At 36.7% G+C, this 23597-nt stretch overlaps 1 protein-coding gene across 2 annotated transcripts in view; it reads left to right on the top strand.

Moving 5' to 3' along the window:
* The window catches only part of EFHC1 (EF-hand domain containing 1), a 59770-nt gene that overhangs the window by 7078 nt on the left and 29095 nt on the right, over positions 1 to 23597 (top strand). For both annotated transcript variants that reach the window (XM_036916391.2, XM_036916390.2), the window contains 3 exons: positions 5100 to 5387; positions 7030 to 7179; positions 17532 to 17724. In XM_036916391.2, the coding sequence (XP_036772286.1) occupies positions 5100 to 5387; positions 7030 to 7179; positions 17532 to 17724 (631 nt within the window). The remainder of the gene's footprint in view (positions 1 to 5099; positions 5388 to 7029; positions 7180 to 17531; positions 17725 to 23597) is intronic.

The following is a 23597-nucleotide window of genomic DNA, read 5'->3' as shown; positions in this document are numbered from 1 at the left end:
TAAATGCATGGTTTTGAAATTATGATTTTTTTTTTTTTGGCAATCAGGGAGTTAGGATTTTTCTGAATTGTATCAGAATTTAAACTGATTAAACCAAGGTCTGCTTAATAGTCAACATATTTGTCCATGCTCTGGACATCCTTTGCACTGTTCTTCATCCTTAGTATACATAACTTCATTTCTTGCATCAGTGATGAGGACAAGGGCATCTACTATGAGCTCCCTCATCTTTTCTCTTTCCTTGCATACATTCTCTTTATCATCACTCACATGCTCTATTTGTTGGATTAACTTCCCACCCTGTGTTACTGATGTTATTCCCCTTTCATTGTTTTCATCCTTAACTTCCATACTACCTCCATTTCAAACACTCTAGTGACTACCTCCCTACCTAGGGCCATACTAGCCTGTCCTAAAAACCCTCCTTCTTCCTTGTGATCCTGTTAAGCAACCATGCTTTAGCCCTCACTTGACTCTCAGATCACTTACAACCTGACTTCTCTCTGCTCTCAAGCCCAAAACTACTTTTCCCCAGGTAGCCAGTGTTGCCCATTTTGCCAGATCTGGAGAGGTTTTCTTTTCCAATATTGTCTTTGATCTATATTTGTCACTGTTAGCCCTCCCTGCCTTCTTGAAACTTTGTTTTTCTTTTGCAGCAATGACTCCTCACTATCCTGGTTTTTCTCTTTCTTTCTGTCTGGTTGCTTCTACTCTGGCCTCCCTTTCTTCTCTTACTTTTTAACTGTAAACATTTTCAAGGTTCTGTTCTCATTCTTTATACTATCCTCTTGAGAAATTTCACATGCTTTTGTGGTTTCAACTATCATCTCAGTATAGATAACTATCAATATGTATTTCCAATTCTGACCTCATGGAAACTCTAGACCTATGTCCCTCCCTGCCATGGGATCTTTACCTGGATGAACTATTGGCAGCTCAGGTTCCATGTATTTCTAACCCAGCTCATCACCTTTCCCCACAGATCTATTCTTTTGTATAGTTCTACCAGTAATCTAAGCTTGAGCCTCTCTTTTACTCACCCACTGTGTCTCAGTCACACTGCATTTATTTATTTGAAATTGTAGGAAATCCTTACTTCCTTGAAATTGTAGCACTCCCACACCCCTACCCCCACAGGGCCTTTGCACATGCTGTTCCCCCCACCTGCCCTTAAGCAGCTGACTTCACCTTATCTTTCAGCATGATTTGCGTGAAGCTTTTCCTGGCCATCATACTAAGGAGGTTCCTCCCTGTTTTTCTCTATTACATCCCTTTATTTTCTTCACAGCATTGTATTACAGTTCATACTGCTGGCTTGTTTAGTGTTTATCAAATAATAAACATGTATATATACTTCATGAGGGCAGGGGCTCACCTGGTTTATTCTGTGATTGATACTGAATAATGTTAGTTGAAAAAAATGAGATGAATTCTTATTTAACAAATAAAATTAATTTATTGTCTATGTCACTGCTGAGAATTGACAATATGAACATGCAAAACATGCACATATAATAGAGTAAAATAAAAAACAAAAGTATGACTGGGCTTTTTATAATTGTATGTGATATGAAAATATTTACTCAGCATTTTCCCATTCAATCCTGAAGGAATCGCAAATATTTCCATGTTTATTGTGGCATTCTGAGCACTTCCTGAGAGTTAGGAGACCTGGATTCTAATTCGGGGTCTTCCATCAGCTAGTGTTATAACCTTGGAGAGTCACAACCTCCATTTTCCTCATCTAGAAAGCTAGGTTAGAATACATAATAACTAATTATTATAGATAAACTGATCCATATTGAATGACTAGAGATGAATGTACAGACATAAACACTTCTATGGTGTGTTTTAATAAGTAAAATTTTTACCACTTACATTTTATCAGACAACCAAGTCCCAAATAGCCAGAGAATTTGAGAATTTAGAGCCCTAATTAAATACTTTCTTTGATAAATACCAAATATGCCATGTATGTATAGTCAGTTACTTCTTTTCCTTACACAATCTGAATGTACTAAAATGAGTATCAAGCAAAAACAGATCTGTACATTATTTCAAAAGATCATTTTAAAATGATGATGTGATCACACTACTACAGATACATACAGATTACGATTCATCTGTACTGATCATATGGCATAGTATAGGTTTGTTTTAGTAGCTTATTTAAATTAAAAAAACAGAATACATTAAAATCTGGCTATTTGAGCCTTCAAAGTGTGCGTGTGTGTGTGTGTGTGTGTGTGTGTGTGTGTGTGTGTGTGTGTGTGTATTTCCTCCCTGGCCTCAGTGTATATCTCCTCGCCGACTCTCGTTCTGAGGCCAAGTTCCTGTCACCAAAGGCATTTCATCCCCCTCTACTCCTAGAGAACAAACAGCATAGGAATACGGATGGGCCCCAGGACTCAACCTTTGGTCTTGCCCTCTGTCTATCCTTGGTCCAGACTTACAGCTTGAAAGATGATGAGCTGTGCCCCAAATTCTAGAGGTTACATGGAATTACCTATTTAACAGCTCTTGAATGTTTAGTGAGTACCTCAGACTAAACATATTCAAAACTAGACTCCTAGTTTTGTCTCCCCATCCCCCACACTGCTCCACTTCAGGCTTCCTCCCGTCAATGTGATAGTAGTTCCATCTTTTCAGCTGCTTGGGTCAAGATGTTTGTCACCCTGATTTTTCTCTACTATTGCCTACTTTTCCAAAACCCAGTCCTGCATCTCACATTGCCCCTTGCAATAACAATTTGCACTGTCAGTTAAATTCATTAAGTCTAAAATCGAGCTCACCATCTCCCCTACCAAAATTATCTTAGCGTTTCCATCTCTTTGAGTATCACAACTATATCACCAGCACTGTTTCCCTCAATACCTCATCTGACTTCTATCCTCCCACTTGCTCAGTATCAATCCAATCACCCTTCCTTTGTTAGTCCATTGCTGGAAATCTATTACTGCAGACCTGGACTGTGGGGCAGACTATCAGTCTGATCGCCTTATCTGGCACCTTCCTCCTCCATCGCAGCCTGCGCACTCCTGCTGGGTTACCTTCCTCTGCTGGTGTTCCCGTGCCTGGAATCCCCTCTCTTCTTTTCCACTTAGACTTTGTCTGATCTCTTTAGATTCCTTTTCTGAACCACCAGTGCACCTGTGATCTAAGAAATGGTGAGTATATGGAGAAAACTTTGGGCTATGAGTCTACAGACAGAGTTTTATTGGCCTTCTTTGGCCACAGACAAGCCCCTCTACAACCCTCTACAACTCAGTTTCCCACTTTGTAAAATGAGGGAGGCTCAGCTAGCTGATCACTTCTGGCTAATATTTTGTGTGTAAGTCTGTGGCTCAAATACAGACCATGTCACATATAAACTAATGGTCATGTCGCATTTAGTGATCATGTCTCCATTTCAGTTGTTTGCGGTTGATCTAAAATGCTATTTTAAAATGATCTTTGTCTTTAACCATTATTTTTCCCCTTTAAGCATTTTATTACATTCATCTATTTCATCTTTTCATTATGAGTTTTAAAGCTTTCACTCCATTGTATTCATATTTCTCCTATGCAATTGCCTGTTCTCTAGGTTTAATCTGTTCTTCCACAATAGACATTATACCTTTTTGGGAATCGCACTCACGTATAAAATTATGCCATTTTCCCCTTCATTGATTCATATTTGTGTCTTCACTAAAGGGTATCCGTGGATTGTTCCTATTATTCTAGCAGAGGTTTAGGTTAGTCCTCTTGCCTACCTAAAATATCATTCTAATACTTTTTCTCCCTGAAAAGAAATATTAAAAACAGAATAACAGAAATTAAAAAATTAACCCCAAAGCATGTCAACATAAGCTTTTACAATATTAAAAAAAAATTTTAATGGACAATAAATGTGCCATTTTGACTTCACCCCGATGCTTGTGCTCCCCAGAAGATTTAGGGTTTGCACTATCGTGTATATTTCTGAGCATGGTGAGGGCATTTATGTGCCACTCAAAGCTTCTGTGGATTGATTTGAGAGTCATTCATATAAAGTAGCTAAGAATGAATATAGCATTAATATGCCCTTACATGGGACTCCACTTATAGAGAAATAGACCTGAGCCTTGAAACCGAAAGCCAGCCTTGTCTAAATCTTACTCTTTCCAGAAATTCTAACAGGGATCTTTAACATGGAAGTGAAGCTAGTAGAGTTAAGATCTTTAAACCAACTCATTAAGGAACACTTTAGTTAATAGTCTATACATAGTTTGAGTATTTAGAGCAGAGGTCAGGAAATTTACTGTAAAGGACCAGATAAATATTTGGGCTTTGCAGCTCAGTCTATTTGAGCTACCCTAACAAAGTACCATGGACTGGTGGCTTAAACAGTAGAAATTTATTTTCTCATAATTCTGGAGGCTAGAAGTCCAAGATCAAGGTTCCTGCTGATTTTGTTTCTGGTGAGGGCTGTCTTCCTGGCTCACAGAAATCTGCCTGCTTGCTGTGTCTTCACAGGGCCTTTACTTGGTGCGTGTGTGCTGGGCAGGGGAAGGAGGCTCTCTTCCTCTTACAAAAAAGCCAGTTCTCTGGGATTAGGGTCCCACCCTTAGGATTTCATTTAAATTTGATTACCTCCTAAAGACCCTAACTCCAAAAATACTCCATTGAAGGTTAGGGCTTCAACATATGAATTTGGGGGGGGGGACACAATTCAGTCCATAGCAGCACCCCATACAGTCTCTATCACAACTACTCAATTCTGCCCTTGTAATGGAAAAAGAGCCATTTAGGAAATAAGCGTAAACTATTTACATAGTTACTTTAATTGTAGATACTGAAATTTGAATTTCGTGTAATTTCCATATGTTGTGAAATTTTATTCTTTTGATTTTTTAAACCATTTAATATGTAAAAAACCATTGTTAACTTGTAGGTTCATGCAAAAAAAGGTGGTGGGGTAGATTTGTCCCATAAACGGTGGTTTGGCATCCTTTGATTTAGAAGATAGGAGTGGTAAGTATTCAGATCTCCTTGAGTGGTTCTCTTTACTGGAGGATACTTGGAATTTTTTGGATAGGAAACTAACACAGCACCATTTCTCCCTCCCTCATGTGTTGTAGGTCCTGAAATTTGATGCCTACTTCCAGGAAGATGTTCCCATGTCAACTGAAGAGCATTACAGGATCCGTCACGTGAACATTTACTACTACCTAGAAGATGACAGCATGTCTATCATAGAGCCTGTTGTGGAAAACTCTGGGATCCCTCAAGGCAAGTTAATCAAACGTCAGCGGCTACCCAAGAATTACCAGGGAGACCATTACCATTGGAAAGACCTAAATCGAGGAATAGACATTACAATTTATGGCAAAACTTTCCACATTGTTGACTGCGACAGATTCACACAGGTATAGTATATATTTTTGGAAATTGTGGTGTCTGACTAGTTAGAATTCCATTCTAACTAATGGAAGGATACGTTTCCTTTATTAAGATAAGAGGACACTGATAATCTGTCCTGTACAGATTGTTATGTAGGTTAATTTGGTATTTGTGTATGTGCTGGTACGTGCCAATACTGGGCAGTGATATCATTTTTTTCATAGTGATATTAATACAAATCCATTCCAATAAAATTAAACTCCCATCACAGCTGAGCCCCTACAGAGCATGTGTAGCATCTTGCTCCTCTGAGACCCACCAACTTGTATCTGTTTTCCAGTCTGAGGGAATTTCCCCCTTTTTCTCTTCTCGCCCTCAAAGACATTCCCTTCTTTCCTGGGACATTTTAGAATAACCTCTTTAATGAATTCAGGCTTTTACTAAGAGACAGGAAGAATTGTCAGCTTCAGTAAGTTTCTACATTCCTGCCAAAATCCCTAAGGTGAGATTAACAAAAGGCCTGGTTTCTGTTGGAAGAAACAGAAATTGTAAAACACCCATTAAGTACCTCAATCAATAGTCCTGCTACACTAATACACCATCTCAAGGGAGAAGAGAATTTTGTTTGTCATAATCTGCAGCTCAGTAGTTTTAATAGACATGAAGATTATAATATTTTAATATTGAAAGGTTATTGGCTACTGCCTAGAAAAACCTTAAATACTGAGATTATAAACCACTTAACAGCAGAGCTCATACCAAAACCCAAATATTTTTGCCTGAGTTCTATATATTTTCTATTGAGTTGTCAAAAAGCAAACTGCACAATTCCCAAAAGAAACCCAGATTTCAGGTTAGTTTCTAGTTCCAGAATGTCAACAGGTCCCATGACATTGTTCTTTTCTGATTGTAAAAAAAGGTAAAGTTCATTATGGTGCTTTGAAGAAGAAGAAATGTCAAATTCTATTAAAAGTTTAGTGACTCTGAAATCAATATTATGTATATTCATAATTAGCAAAATAAAAACTCAAAATCATGTCAAGTTCAGATGCTTTCCTTTCTCTGGTGAGATGTGAACGCTTGATTTGTCTTTCCTATTTCACTAAAATATTTGGTGGTCTCTCATAACTTGGTGAGTATGCTTTCTGTTCTCTTTTTGGTGATGGGGGCTTATTCATAAACTTGTTTTAAGTGAGTTGGAAAGTTGGGAATTTCACTTTGGCTTAACTTTGCCACTGTGCAGCTTGCCCCCATACCTGATATGAATTACATGTTGTTTGAAACTATGGCTACATTTCAGATGCACGTATGTAAGCAATCCTAGGGGTTAGTCTGTTCTTGGGCACCTAACTAAATTTCACTGATCTGACTTCATATTTAGAGCCAGTTACCTTATTATCATGTCTTCAATTAGCTTAGCATATTGCCTAGCAGTTTTACCTTATAGAATCCTTAAGGTAATTATCTGCATTATGGAGTTGGGTCAATCACAGACTTAGTCCTGCCAGCTCAAACTCAAGCTGCAAAGTAATGGTGAACTTGGACAATGGTTTAAAATTATTATTTATTTTCAGACCATCAGTTAATACTTACTTTAAGAAGCATCAAGAAAGATGATTATTATTAAATAATTTTATATTTGATCATTATTAAATTTGAATTATTTAGGTGTTTTTGGAAAGCCAAGGAATTGAATTAAATCCACCAGAGAAGATGGTTCTCGATCCTTACACTGAACTCCGGAAACAGCCTCTCCGTAAATATGTCACTCCATCGGACTTTGATCAACTCAAGCAGTTTCTCACCTTTGACAAACAAGTAAGTGGCCTTGCACCTTAGCAGGTTCGCTCGCTTCCAAATATGGCACATGTTTGTGAGCAAACTGTTTTGGTAGATGTGTGTTCTGAAATGTTACCTTGGTAATTTAACCATTGGGGTATAGAGGTATCTTTCTGATTTCACCTAAAGTTACAGGTACAGGGATATCTGTTTTGTATTAGAGATCCAAAGATGACTGTGGAATTAAGTCTTGTGAATTCCACCAAACTTTTAAATCTTAAAGCAATTCCTGAGCCGCATCTGCTTCCCACTTTAATTTCCAAATCACTACATCTTTTGCCAAATATGAGTTAATCTCATAAATCATTTGGGGCACCTTAAATGAATTATTGGAAAAGTTCAAAGCTATTGCATATATATATATATATATATATATATATATATATATATATAGGTTTCTAATGTTAAAATAGTAATTTTACAGACATCCCACTGCAGATGCTTCCTTGTGGAATTTTATATTAACGAATGCGTACAGAATGTTCTGGGTATTTTCGAACTCAACCTTCCTATCCTCCCCTTTGTGGGCTGGTGTGCAGAGGCAGATTTGAGACTTCTCCTTTCTGTACAAAAGGGAAAGAGAAAATAGACCACCCTTAATCCTTTGTTGTTCTTTTCCTCTCAGAAATGTAATTCCTTGTAGTTCAGAAAAGTTTACCTAGCACTAGCATGGTCTTTATATAGTTTCTTAATATAAATTATATATGTTACTTTTTTGTATGTAAAGGTTGTGTGGTCGATACTGTTACTAGAAGACATGTGTTGATGGAGCCCAAAAATAAATTAATGAAAATTCTTTCCACACTACTTGCATATAAACCATTCACATGTACCTTTATTCATGCATGTAAACCACTGTATAAAGAACCCATTACTCTTTTTGTTTTATTTGTTTATTAAGAAATACAATATTACATTAATTTCAGATGTACAACATACTGATTTGACATTTGTATATTGTCAAATGGTCAGCACAATAAGTCTAGTTACTATCTGTCACCATACGAAGTTAATACAATATTACTAGCTATATTGCCATGCTGTAAGTTACATTCCCATGAATTATTTATTTATTTATTTATTTATTTTGTAGATAATTATTTTTTATTGAAGGGTAGTTGACACACAGTATTACATTACATTAGTTTCAGGTGTACAACATAGTGATTCAACATTTATATACATGACAATTCTAGGTACCAGCTATCACCATACCAAGTTGTTACAATATTTTGACTATATTCCTTATGCTATACATTACATCCCGGTTACTTATTTATTTTACAATTGGAAGTGTGTACTTTTGTTTGTTTGTTTGTTTGTTTGTGAGGGCATCTCTCATATTTATTGATCAAATGGTTGTTAACAAAAATAAAATTCTGTATAGGGGAGTCAATGCTCAATGCACAATCATTAATCCACCCCAAGCCTAATTTTCATCAGTCTCCAATCTTCTGAGGCATAACAAACAAGTTCTTACATGGAGAACAAATTCTTACATAGTGAATAAGTTCTTACATGGTGAACAGTGCAAGGGCAGTCATCACAGAAACTTTCAGTTTTGCTCATGCATTATGAAGTATAAACAGTCAGTTCAAATATGAATACTCATTGGATTTTTATACTTGACTTATATGTGGATACCACATTTCTCTCTTTATTATTATTATTTTTAATAAAATGCTGAAGTGGTAGGTAGATACAAGATAAAGGTAGAAAACATAGTTTAGTGTTGTAAGAAAGCAAATGTAGATGATCAGGTGTGTGCCTGTAGACTATGTGTTAATCCAAGCTAGACCAGGGCAATAAAACATCCACGTATGCAGAAGATTTCTCTCAGAACAGGGGGGGTGAGGTTCTAAGCCTCACCTCTGTTGATCCCCAATTTCTCACCTGATGACCCCCCTGCGACTGTGCCTGTCTTAGGTTGTTCCTCCCTTGAGGAATCTTACCCGTCTCGGGCTAACCAGTCATCTTCCGGGGCCATACAGGGAAATGTAAAGTTGGTAAGTGAGAGAGAAGCCTTATTGTTTGAAATGGTTAGCTTTTTACTTCTTTGCATGTTTATGCCCTGTAGCTTCTATGCCCAGCATTTGTCTTGAGGTATCTTTACCACTTGGAAGAATTATGATACTCAGTAAATTTGATATGAGGCACGAATTCTATTTAAGGGTTGTAATTAGGTAGGAAGAAGAAAAGCTATAGAAGTAGCAGGCGGAAGAAAACATGGGAAGATTGATTATTTCTTTGACATATCTTCTTGTAGAGTAACTTCAGCACATATAGGTTTTAAGCTACTACTTAAATTGCGTGCACACATTAACATAATAGGAGTATAGTTACATAACCAAAGCATACCTGTAATTACCAGCCATCTCCAGTGAAACCAAGAAAACCAGTTAGGCACCTTAGGCATTTGTGAAAACTTGTCATTGATATGGTGGATATTGTCCAACTGAACTTGAACAGTCTGAGAGAAATCAGACAAATTGAAACAACCCATTCCTGGGGAATGTTCACATCCCTTATGTTCTTTTAACAGTAAATAGTCTGTACTTGTAAGATTTTGGAGTACTACAATTTGCACTTCTCCTAATTCTTGATTGAGTTCCAGCAGTATAGATCCAGTCAAATTTGTTGTTTTACTGTATGCACAGGCCAGCTTAGATATCTCCTTCCTCATTCCCATGGCAAGTCCAGGAACTGGTGGGATGAGTGCATCTACAGCTGTAGCAGTGCGTGGATCTTTGTTGGGGTTTTTTGATGATCGTCTTCTGGCATGAGTCTTCCAGAGAGTGCTGATGTTGGAAGTTCTTTTTCATATCGTATCTTAGTTCATTTTCGGGGTAGCCCAATTAGGCTTTGATCCTCTGTATAAACACAAACATACCCTTTGCCTACACTTTTATATGCCCTTTATACCCTTGTGTAGAACTCATTGGAGGTTACCACACAGGAACTGCCTTTTTTTTTTTCTGGTATCACTAATCTACACTTACATGACGAATATTGTTTACTAGGCTCTCCCCTATACCAGGTCCCCCTATAAACCCCTTTACAGTCACTGTCCATCAGCATAGCAAAATGTTGTAGAATCACTACTTGTCGTCTCTGTGTTGTACAGCCCTCCCTTTTCTCCCACCCCCCATGCATGCTAATCTTAATACCCCCTTACTTCTCCCCCCGCTTATCCCTCCCTACCCACCCATCCTCCGCAGTCCCTTTCCCTTTGGTACCTGTTAGTCCATTCTTGAGTTCTGTGATTCTGCTGCTGTTTTATTCCTTCAGTTTTTCCTTTGTTCTAATATTCCACAGATAAGTGAAATCATTTGGTATTTCTCTTTCTCTGCTTGGCTTGTTTCACTGAGCATAATACCCTCCAGTTCCATCCATGTTGCTACAAATGGTTGGATTTGCCCTTTTCTTATGGCTGAGTAGTATTCCATTGTGTATATGTACCACTTCTTCTTTATCCATTCATCTATCGATGGACATTTAGGTTGCTTCCAATTCTTGGCTATTGTAAATAGTGCTGCGATAAACATAGGGGTGCACTGATCTTTCTCATACTTGATTGCTGCATTCTTAGGGTAAATTCCTAGGAGTGGAATTCCTGGGTCAAATGGTAAGTCTGTTTTGAGCATTTTGATATACCTCCATACTGCTTTCCACAATGGTTGAACTAACTTACATTCCCACCAGCAGTGTAGGAGGGTTCCCCTTTCTCCACAGCCTCGCCAACATTTGTTGTTGTCTTTTGGATGGCAGCCATCCTTACTGGTGTGAGGTGATACCTCATTGTAGTTTTAATTTGCATTTCTCTGATAATTAGTGATGTGGAGCATCTTTTCATGTGTCTGTTGGCTATCTGTATTTCTTTTTTGGAGAACTGTCTGTTCAGTTCCTCTGCCCATTTTTTAATTGGGTTATTTGTTTTTTGTTTGTTGAGGCGTGTGAGCTCTTTATATATTCTGGACGTCAAGCGTTTATCGGATGTGTCATTTTCAAATATATTCTCCCATACTGTAGGGTTCCTTTTTGTTCTATTGATGGTGTCTTTTGCTGTACAGAAGCTTTTCAGCTTAATATAGTCCCACTTATTCATTTTTGCTGTTGTTTTCCTTGCCCGGGGAGATATGTTCAAGAAGAGGTCACTCATGTTTATGTCTAAGAGGTTTTTGCCTATGTTTTCTTCCAAGAGTTTAATGGTTTCATGACTTACATTCAGGTCTTTGATCCATTTTGAGTTTACTTTTGTATATGGGGTTAGACAATGGTCCAGTTTCATTCTCCTACATGTAGCTGTCCAGTTTTGCCAGCACCATCTGTTGAAGAGACTGTCATTTCACCATTGTATGTCCATGGCTCCTTTATCAAATATTAATTGACCATATATGTCTGGGTTAATGTCTGGATTCTCTAGTCTGTTCCATTGGTCTGTGGCTCTGCTCTTGTGCCAGTACCAAGTTCTCTTGATTACTATGGCTTTATAGTAGAGCTTGAAGTTGGGGAGTATATTCTTTATTTTATTCTTTATTCTTCTTTCTCAGGATTGCTTTGGCTATTCAGGGTCTTTGGTGTTTCCATATGAATTTTTGAATTATTTGTTCCAGTTCATTGGAGCATATTGCTGGTAGTTTCATAGGGATTGCATCAAATCTGTATATTGCTTTGGGCAGGATGGCCATTTTGATGATATTAATTCTTCCTAGCCACGAGCATTGGATGAGTTTCCATCTGTTAGTGTCCCCTTTAATTTCTCTTAAGAGTGACTTGTAGTTTTCAGAGTATAAGTCTTTCACTTCTTTGGTTAGGTTTATTCCTAGGTATTTTATTTTTTTTGATGGAATTGTGAATGGAGTTGTTTTCCTGATTTCTCTTTCTGTTGATTCATTGTTAGTATATAGGAAAGCCACAGATTTCTGTGTGTTGATTTTGTATCCTGCAACTTTGCTGTATTCCGATATCAGTTCTAGTAGTTTTGGGGTGGAGTCTTTAGGGTTTTTTATGTACAGTATCATGTCATCTGCAAATAGTGACAGTTTAACTTCTTCTTTACCAATCTGGATTCCTTGTATTTTTTTGTTTTGTCTGATTGCGGTGGCTAGGACCTCCAGTACTATGTTAAATAACAGTGGGGAGAGTGGGCATCCCTGTCTAGTTCCCGATCTCAGAGGAAATGCTTTCAGCGTCTCACTGTTCAATATAATGTTGGCTGTGGGTTTATCATAGATGGCCTTTATTATGTTGAGGTACTTGCCCTCTATTCCCATTTTGCTGAGAGTTTTTATCATGAGTGGATGTTGAACTTTGTCAAATGCTTTTTCAACATCTATGGAGATGATCATGTGGTTTTTGTCTTTCTTTTTGTTGGTGTGGTGGATGATGTTGATGGACTTTCGAATGTTGTACCATCCTTGCATCCCTGGGATGAATCCCACTTGGTCTTGGTGTATGATCCTTTTAATGTATTTTTGAATTCGGTTTGCTAATATTTTGTTGAGTATTTTTGGATCTACGTTCATCAGGGTTATTGGTCTGTAGTTTTCTTTTTTGGTGGGATCTTTGCCTGGTTTTGGTATTAGGGCGATGTTAGCTTCATAGAATGAGTTTGGGAGTATCCCCTCCTCCTCTATTTTTTGGAAAACTTTAAGGAGAATGGGTATTATGTCTTCCCTGTATGTCTGATAAAATTCCAAGGAAAACCCATCAGGCCCGGGGGTTTTGTTCTTTGGTAGTTTTTTGATTACGGCTTCAATTTCGTTGCTGGTAATTGGTCTGTTTAGATTTTCTGTTTCTTTCTGGGTCAGTCTTGGAAGGTTGTATTTTTCTAGGAAGTTGTCCATTTCTCCTAGGTTTCCCAGCTTGTTAGCATATAGGTTTTCATAGTATTCTCTAATAATTCTTTGTATTTCTGTGGGGTCCGTCGTGATTTTTCCTTTCTCGTTTCTGATACTGTTGATTTGTGTTGACTCTCTTTTCTTCTTAATAAGTCTGGCTAGAGGCTTATCTATTTTGTTTATTTTCTCGAAGAACCAGCTCTTGGTTTCATTGATTTTTGCTTTTGTTTTATTCTTCTCAATTTTATTTATTTCTTCTCTGATCTTTATTATGTCCCTCCTTCTGCTGACCTTAGGCCTCATTTGTTCTTCTTTTTCCAATTTCAATAATTGTGACATTAGACCATTCACTTGGGATTGTTCTTCCTTTTTTAAATATGCTTGGATTGCTATATACTTTCCTCTTAAGACTGCTTTTGCTGTGTCCCACAGAAGTTGGGGCTTAGTGTTGTTGTTGTCATTTGTTTCCATATATTGCTGGATCTCCATTTTGATTTGGTCATTGATCCATTGATTATTTAGGAGCGTGTCGTTAAGCCTCCATGTGTTTGTGCGCCTCTTTGCTTTCTTTGTACAGTTTATTTCTAGTTTTATGCCTTTGTGGTCTGAAAAGTTGGTTGGTAGGATTTCAATCTTTTGGAATTTTCTGAGGCTCTTTTTGTGGCCTAGTATGTGGTCTATTCTGGAGAATGTTCCATGTGCACTTGAGAAGAATGTATATCCTGTTGCTTCTGGATGTAGAGTTCTATAGATGTCTATTAGGTCCATCTGCTCTACTGTGTTGTTCAGTGCTTCCATGTCCTTACTTATTTTCTGCCCGGTGGATCTATCCTTTGGGGTGAGCGGTGTGTTGAAGTCTCCTAGAATGAATGCATTGCAGTCTATTTCCCCCTTTAATTCTGTTAATATTTGTTTCACATATGCTGGTGCTCCTGTGTTGGGTGCATATATATATTTAGAATGGTTATATCCTCTTGTTTGACTGAGCCCTTTATCATTATGTAGTGTCCTTCTTTATCTCTTGTTACTTTCTTTGTTTTGAAGTCTATTTTGTCTGATATTAGTACTGCAACCCCTGCTTTCTTCTCACTGTTGTTTGCTTGAAATATGTTTTTCCATCCCTTGACTTTTAGTCTGTACATGTCTTTGGGTTTGAGGTGAGTTTCTTGTAAGCAGCATATAGATGGGTCTTGCTTTTTTATCCATTCTATTACTCTGTGTCTTTTGATTGGTGCATTCAGCCCATTAACATTTAGGGTGACTATTGAAAGATATGTGCTTATTGCCATTGCAGGCTTTAAATTTGTGGTTACCAAAAGTTCAAGGTTAGCCTCTTTAGTATCTTACTGCCTAACTTAGCTCGCTTATTGAGCTGTTATATACACTGTCTGGAGATTCTTTTCTTCTCTCCCTTCTTATTCCTCCTCCTTGATTCTTCATATGTTGGGTGTTTTGTGCTGTGCTCTTTCTAGGAGTGCTCCCATCTAGAGCAGTCCCTGTAAGATGTTCTGTAGAGGTGGTTTGTGGGAAGCAAATTCCCTAGCTTTTGTTTGTCTGGGAATTGTTTAATCCCACCATCATATTTGAATGATAGTCGTGCTGGATACAGTATCCTTGGTTCAAGGCCCTTCTGTTTCATTGTATTAAATATATCATGCCATTCTCTTCTGGCCTGTAGAGTTTCTGTTGAGAAGTCTGATGTTAGCCTGATGGGTTTTCCTTTATAGGTGACCTTTTTCTCTCTAGCTACCTTTAAAACTCTTTCCTTGTCCTTGATCTTTGCCATTTTAATTATTATGTGTCTTGGTTTTGTCCTCCTCGGATCCTTTCTGTTGGGGGTTCTGTGTATTTTCATGGTCTGTTCGATTATTTCCTCCCCCAGTTTGGGGAAGTTTTCAGCAATTATTTCTTCTAAGATACTTTCCATCTCTTTTCCTCTCTCTTCTTCTTCTGGAACCCCTATAATACGGATATTGTTCCTTTTGGATTGGTCACACATTTCTCTTAACATTGTTTCATTCCTGGAGATCCTTTTGTCTCTCTCTATGTCAGCTTCTATGCGTTCCTGTTCTCTGGTTTCAATTCCATCAATGGCCTCTTGCATCCTATCCATTCTGCTTATAAACCCTTCCAGAGTTTGTTTCATTTCTGTGATCTCCTTTCTGGCATCTGTGATCTCCCTCCGGACTTCATCCCATTTCTCTTTCGTATTTCTCTGCATCTCTGTCAGCATGTTTATGATTTTTATTTTGAATTCTTTGTCAGGAAGACTGGTTAGGTCTGTCTCCTTCTCTGGTGTTGTCTCTGTGATCTTTGTCTGCCTGTAGCTTTGCCTTTTCATGGTGATAGGAATAGTTTGCAGAGCTGGGACGAGTGACGACTGGAAGAACTTCCCTTCTTGTTGGTTTGTCGCCCTCCTCTCCCACTTCGCGAGGCGCTGGGTTCTCTCAGGTGCGGATGTGGTCTGGATATTGTCCTGTGTCTTCTGGTCTTTATTCTAGGAAGAGTTGTCTTTGTTATATTTTCATAGACATATGTGGTTTTGGGAGGAGATTTCCGCTGCTCTACTCACACTGCCATCTTCCGATCCCTCTGAATTATTTATTTTTATAACTAGAAATTTGTACTTCTGTGTCTCCCTCACCCATTTTGCCCCCCTAGACACCCTCCTCTCTGACAACCACCGATTTATTCTCTGTATCGTTGAATCTGGGTTTTGTTGGTTTGTTTTTTAGATTCCATGTATATTCATGCAGTATTTGTCTTTCTTGTCTGACTTATTTCACTTAGCATAACACCCTCAAGGTCCATCCATGTTGTCTCAAATAGCAAGCTTTCATTATTTTTTATGGCTGAGTAGTATTCCACTGTGCGTGCATGTGTGTGTGTGTGTGTGTGTGTGTGTGTATCACATCTTCTTTATTCATCCATTGTTGAACAAGTTGTTTCCATATCTTGGATATTGTAAAAAATATTGCAGTGAAATAAGGGTATACATATTTTTTCAAATTAGTATTATTTTCTTCAGGCAGACACCCAGCAGTAGAATTGCTAGATCATATGGTAGCTCTATTTTTATTTTTTTGAGGAATCTCAATACTTTTTTCTATAGTAGCTGCACCAATTTGCATTCCCACCAACAGTGTACAAGTGTTTCCTTTTCTTTACATCCTCATGAGCACTTGTTATTGCCTTTTTGATAGTAGCCATTCTTACAGGTGTAAGGTGATATTTCATTTTCCTATGGTTAGTGATGTTGAGCATCTTTTCATGTACCTATCAGCATCTGTATGTCTTTGGGAAAATGTCTATTCAGATCCCTTGCCCATTTTTTAATCAGAGTTTGATTTTGTTATTGAGTTATATGACTTCTTTATATTTTTTGGGTATTAACCCCTTATCAGATATATGATTTGTAGTATATATTCACAAGATTGCTTTTTCATCTTGTTGATGGTTTCTTTTGCTGTACAGAAGCTTTTAAGTTTCATATAGTCTCATTTGTTTACTTTTGCTTTGTTTCCATTCCTCTGGGGTCAAATCCAAAAAGAATATGGCTAAGACCAATGCCAAGGAACTTACTGCCTATGTTTTCTTTTAGGATTTTTATGGTTTCAGGTCTTATATTCAAGACTTTAATACATTTTGAGTTAATGTTTGTATATGGTGTAAGTGATTTAGTTTCATTCTTTTGCATGTAGCTGTCCAGTTTTCCCAGCACTATTTATTGAAGAGGCTTTCCTTTCCCCATTGTATATTCTTGTCTTCTTTTTTATAAATTAATTGACTGTTTATATGTAGTTTTATTTCTGGGCTCTTTATTCTGTTCCCTTGGCTTGTGTTTGTTTTTATGCCAGGTAGACACCCAGCAGTAGAATTGTTTTGATTACTGTAGCTTTGTAATATAGTTTGAAATAGGAGATTGTGATACCTCTGGCTTTGTTCTTCTTTCTCAAAATTGCTTTGGCTATTTGGGGTCTTTTATGGTTCCATACAAATTTTAGAATTATTTGTTCTAACTCTGAAAAATTCCATTAGAATTTTGATAGGGATTGCTTTGAATCTGTTTATTGCTTTGGATAGTATGGACATTTTAACAATATTAATTCTTCCAATCCATGAGCATGGAATACCTTTCCATTTATTTATGTCATCTTCAACTTCTTTCATCAATGTCTTAACGTTTCCATTGCTCTTTTAATTCAGTTTTTCTTCCACTGACTAATATTTTGAATCAAAGTGAATTCTTCTTTCTAAGCATAAACTTATAAGCTATTAATACTTTCCAGATGTTCACATCTAGTATATAATAATTTCAGCTGTTTTGTATCTTTAGTAATATTTCTTTTCTTTTCTTTTACCAGCTGAGATTATTTCATAGTTTTTCTAGTTAATCTTTCCATTACTGTTTGGTATATAAGCTGAAATAGCTAAGTTAAACTTTCCTCATGTTGAATTCTTACTGAAGTCACTACTTTGGATTCCCAAAAGGTTCTTCGATTCTATGCAATCTGGGATGATACAGACAGCATGTTTGGGGAATGTCGGACTTATGTCATTCATTACTATCTTATGGATGATACAGTGGAAATTCGAGAAGTCCATGAACGCAATAATGGGAGAGATCCTGTCCCACTCCTGATGAACCGCCAGCGTGTGCCTAAGGTTTTAGTGGAGAATGCAAGTATGTTTGATTCAGTTTATCCTTTGCTAATTGGGACCTTCTATGGATCTCAAAGAAGTTACTTAATTGGTATGGTCATTCCCTTACACTTGGGAGGCTCTTGCTGGGTTCTTGCAGGTACTCAAAAAGTGGCTTTCTCGTTACTTCATACTTCACTTGCCCCTCAGTACAGGCTTGTCTCTGACATGGCCTGGTGGAGATGACTAATATCCAAAACAAGGATATAAAATTGAAACAGCAGTGAGAGATTCATTTAAAGTACAGAAGAGCAAGGCTTCTGAAAGGAAGCACTTTAATATTAGATTTTTAATGCATTTCTAAAACAAGCTTGTGTTTATTGAAAGGTATAGCTTATCATTTCCTTATGTACTTTCCTAACTTTGCTTCTCACCTCAACTACTTCTTAAATAGGAAGTTTCCATGTGGGATAACTTAAGCATGTCTGTGACTCACAGAGATGGAGCTCCATTGTGCTAACCCCTGCTCTTTATTTATTATAACATAACCTACTGGATTGGAGAGTGAGAATGCAACAAAATACAGCTGACATCAATATTTCTGTCCATCAATATTTCTCTGGGATAAGCAGACTTACTTTAATTATCAACTTAGTAGTTTAAGAATTTTCTGTTACAAAAATGTCATCTGGGCCACATGTAATGACATCTCTCATACTTGAATGACTGACAAAACTCTAAATACTTCCATTGATTATTTATTTTTATTCTATTTTTTGGAAGTAGGAGATAAGGTATTAAGCAAGAGGTTTGTCTTAGAGGTTATAAACAAATTGGCAGGCCAAAGGCTAAATTTAACCTGCCCATGTGTATTGCTTGGCATGCAGTGTTAAAAAAATGCAGTGTTATTTGGGGTCAAGGAGTTGGAGATTTCCATCGCTGGGAAAGCAGATAAGCAGAATGCGGTGAAGGTATATATATATATTGATGAATATGTAGTAGTTAGGAACAGTTAAGTAAATGTACAAGAAACTAAATGTATGCATCTTAAAAACACAGTGCTGTGTAGAAAAAAAGAGGTAAAATTAATATGTATAATGAATAACATTTAAAGTAAAATGCACACAAGACAGTATGCATAGTACACATATAATCAAAAAGCTGCACATTAGAATGGTTTCATGTGAGGTAGGAGAGAATGAGATTGCAGAAAAGGATAAAAGGAGTAAAAATTGTCATCATTTTAAAATTAAGAGAGTTAATGTTTAAATCTTTTTTTTTTTTTTGAGTAGTGGAAGCAATTGCTAACATGGCTTGCATTCTCAGATAGCAACAACTGATCTGCGCCCTGGTTCAGCACAGTCCAGCTGTGCCCACCATATGTGTATACTTAGCCTCCTATAGAACTCAGAGTTCTCTGTCACTGAGACTAATATACTAATTTTGGCCTTCAAGAATGCTTAAATGAGCCTGCAATTCCTGCAATTCCTGCAATTTGGAGCTAACACATGTTAGATTTATAGCAGATTAAGCGAAAGAATGGGAATTTATTCATGGTGGCATGAAAAAAGTGTCACTAAAACTGAATCCCTTGAAATCTCAGATTCAAGTTTGTCTGCCTTATCAGTGTGGCCAATATTTAAAATTTTGAACATTTAACATTTTCAACATTTAGCAAATTTTAACAGGATTTTTATCAAAGTTATATGGAGAAGCAGCCTGGTGACATATATAGGGGCCTTCTAAAGGGAGGAAACATCTTTTTGTAAAAGTTATTGTTAGTCCTGCAATAGCAGGACAAAAAGTGCTAAGCTCCCATCAGCTAAATAATTCCTTTGACTAGAACCATGGTATTAAAGAGGTGATGTCTAATTGACTCTCAAAGGCATTTATCCAATAGATAATTTTTACTAAAATCAATTAGACTAGAGTTAAATATCTGCTATGGTATATTTTAAGTGCTGTGAAGGATAAAATAAAAATATAACTCCCAGACCTGTAATCCTCACTTCCAGTGACTGGGAAGACAAGTCATATAAATATACAAAGCTGTTAAATAATAATAATACAAGAGTACCAGATTATCTGATTATATAATTAGTTATATCATATAGACAGAGGTCTGAAGAAGAGATGCGATCTGGGAAGACTAAGGAAGGCTTTGTGGAGAGCTGGAAATAAATGCCAAATTGAGGATGGCAGAGGACAAAAGGAGAGAGCACTTTAGAGAGAGCAAGATCAAGGGTTGGAACTGGGAACAAGTATGATATGTTTGGGGCATCTAACAGTTAATGGCTAGCCAGAGAGTTTGTATTGGACAATAATAGGAAATTATGGGAGTATTTTTCAAAAGTTCTCTCTGCCAGGGCCTTCTTTTAAGTAGTTAAGGTGAATCAGAATATATTTTTTGATGGATGAAGCTAAAATATCAAGAATTCTAAAAGTTCTTTCTTTGCTGAAGGTAATTGCAGGTTACCAGTATGTGGTGAGTAATGCCAAAAGGAGAGTATTTAGCTCACAAAAGCCTTCTACTCAGCTGTTGAACCCAAGGCACTAGGTTCTGAAACTTTGTTAATTATTCACTAGACTGACTTTTATACTTTGATCTTGCCTTTTCCTGGATAAATACATATGTCAGACAACTCAAAATATGTTAAAATACATATGTCAGACAAATCAAAGTGTACATCAAATGTACACTCCAAATGTGTGCAGCTTATTGTAGTCGATTACATCACAATTAAGTTGTATAAATATAAATCTATATTGAGATCTGAAGTCAAACTTAACAGCAGCTCCAAACAAGGTTCCATACAGAATGACAGCTGTTTTTTCATAGCAACAGTAGTTACCAGAAGACAGTGTAGTGATATCGTCAAAGTGTTGAGAAAAAAATAACCTTTAATACCTAGAGTAACTATCTTTCAAGAAGAAGGTGAAATACCTTTCCAGGCAAACAAAACAGATTTTACTAACAACAGACCCTTACTAGGAAAATTCTAGAGAGTATTTCTAATAGAAAGAAAATGATTTCAGAAGTAAGATCTGAGCTATAGGAAGTGATTAAAGAAAAAACAGAAGAAAGAAGATGGCAAAGTATGGGTAAATCTAAATAAACATTGACTATATAGACTAATGGAACAATGTTGAATTTATGGAAGTCAAGAAATATCAAGTAGAATTAAAATATATTACATAATGGGTGGGGGTTATAAGATTAAAAAAACAAGAAATTTTGAAGTATGTTATTTTTAAGAACATACTTAAGCTACAGGGACATAGAAAGGTTAAAAAAAATACACAGTCAAATAGCAAAGAAACTGATAAGGCTGTTATTAGTTTACTGCAAATAGACATTAGGACAAATTGCATTTCTAGAGACAAAGAGGATCATTATATACTGCATGCATTGTATTTACTAGGAAAGATAATAATTATAAATTTGAATGCAGTTAGCGGAATCACAGAACCCAAGAATAGACTAACACTTACCAAAGGGAAAGGGACTGGGGAGGATGGGTGGGAAGGGAGGGATAAGGGCGGGGAAAAAGAAAGGGCATTACGATTAGCATGCATAGTGCGTGGGGGGCATGGGGAGGGCTGTGCAGCACAAAGAAGACAAGTAGTGATTTTACAGCATCTTACTACGCAGATGGACAGCTACTGTGAAGGGGTATGTGGGGGGGACTTGGTGAAGGGGGGAGCCTAGTAAACATAATGTTCTTCATGTAATAGTAGATTAATGATACAAAAATTTTAAAAATTGTATGCAGTTAATAACATGTCTTCAAAACATATAGAGCAAAAAAGTTTAGCACTGTTATGCAAAGAAAATGGATAAATCCATCAAAACTGGGAGTCATTAAAAGATATTCATTAACACTTGGAGAATTAACATATATATTATGTTAACATTAACATATACATGTTCATTAACACTTGGAGAATTCTTTTTTTTTCCAAGCACAAATAGAACAATTATAAAACTGATAAGTCTTAACAAATTTTAAAGACTGAGCATCTTATGCCATATTTTTTAAACGTCAACAGAATTGTTAGAACTTAATTTGAGAACTGTAACTCAAAAAACTCATGTATTTGGAAATTGAAAGACATGAATCTAAATAATCCATGAGTAAAAAACAAATCCTGCCAAAAAAATACTTAGAACTGAATGATACCAAAAATTCCTTTAATTTTTTTAGATACATCTAAAGTGGTACTTGGAGGAAGACTTGTAGCCTGAAAATGCTTATTTAAAAAAGAAGAAAGGCTGAAGAAATTAGCTAGTCATTCTACTTAAAAGTTAGAAAAGGAATAACAGAATAAATCTAAAAACACTGTAAGGAAATAATAAAATAAGAGAAATAAGAAAAACAGAATAATAAAATAAAATTGAAAACAAAATTGAGAAGATTTGTCAAGTCAAAAGCTGTTTTCTTTGAAAAAGCTAATAAAATGACAAACCACTGACAAGATTTACCAAGGGAGAAAGGGAAGAAGACATATGAATGCAATATTAAAAGTGAAAGAGGAGGTATCATTTAAAATGCAGTAGGAAAATAAGAGAGTAATACCAACAACTTTATGCCAATGAATTTGAAAACTTGGATGAAGTGAGCAAATTTTTAGAAAAATATTTAACTTGTTCAAGAAGAAATAGAAACCAAATGTCTTTACCAATTAAATAAATGGAATCAGTTTTAAAATTCCCCCCAAAGTAAACAACAGGTCCAAATAATTTTTCAGTTTTGCCAAATACTTAAAGAACAGATAATTCCAAGCTTAATACAAGCTTTCATGGAAAAGAGAAATAACTTCATTCATTCATTTACTAAGACCAGTAAAAGCAAAGACACCATGATAAAGAAGAACTTACATATGTGTCTCACTCATGAACATATAAGCAAAAAACCTAATTAAAATGTCAATAAATGAGATCCAGTAGTATGTGAGAGATAATTGTTGATCAAGCAAAGGTGAAATGCTGGGTAGTGCACACACACACACACACACACACACACACACACACACACACACACATCCTGGAATATTGTTGACTCAGGGAAACTCCTGGAGTCCCAAGCTGTGTCCCTCATTGCCCATCACTTCCTAGGGTTACTCAAAGGGATCTACGAGGGTTAGGCACAGACAGTGGGAGAAGTAACCCTTGGTTTGTAGAGCTTTTACGATGCATGACTGGGAAAATGCTAGTCCTCCTTTTGGCATGATCAAGGGCTGGAGTTCAAGCCTTTCTGTCTGCTGTAGCAGAACCTTAGCCTCCTTCCCTCTTTTTCCATCACACAATTATTGGTTAAGTGAATGCCAGCTTACCTCTCAGGTCCCCTGTGATCAGAGAGGCCTGGGACCAAGCCTTGTGGTTATAGCTGTACAATGTGGTACTTTACCAGAATTGACTATCTTAGGGTTTCCATAGAGGCTAAACTGCAGGGAATCAATCTTAAACAAGTCAGTTCTTAGTTCTTATAAAACAGTGTGACAAAATTGGATTTATTCCAGAAATGCAAGATTGATTCTACATTTGGAAATCTGTTGATTCCTCAGATGAACAGATTACTGCAATTATCTCACCGACTGCCCCTGCCTCATGCCACTGAACTTGGTCAGACTCTCCTGATAGCAATGATCACAACAGAAATGAAACCATTATTTGTGTAATTGTTTAGTATCTGTCACCCCGAATAGAATGCTTTCTCCAGCAAAGCAGGAATTTTATTATATTGTTAATTGTAGTAATCTCAAAATTTAGCAGTGTACTTAGCACATGATATGTGTGGTTACTAATAATTAGTTGGATGAAGGAATAAGTGAATGGGAGGTTGAACAAAATAACTTAGATGCCTCCTAGATCCAATATTCTATCTTTATAGGACATTTATTCTTTCTTCCTGTAAT

Source organism: Manis pentadactyla, chromosome 16, assembly GCF_030020395.1.
Source record: "Manis pentadactyla isolate mManPen7 chromosome 16, mManPen7.hap1, whole genome shotgun sequence".
In the NCBI taxonomy this organism is placed as follows: Eukaryota; Metazoa; Chordata; class Mammalia; order Pholidota; family Manidae; genus Manis; species Manis pentadactyla.
Note: the sequence above shows the minus strand (reverse complement) of the source record. Positions and strands in the feature narration are given on the sequence as shown.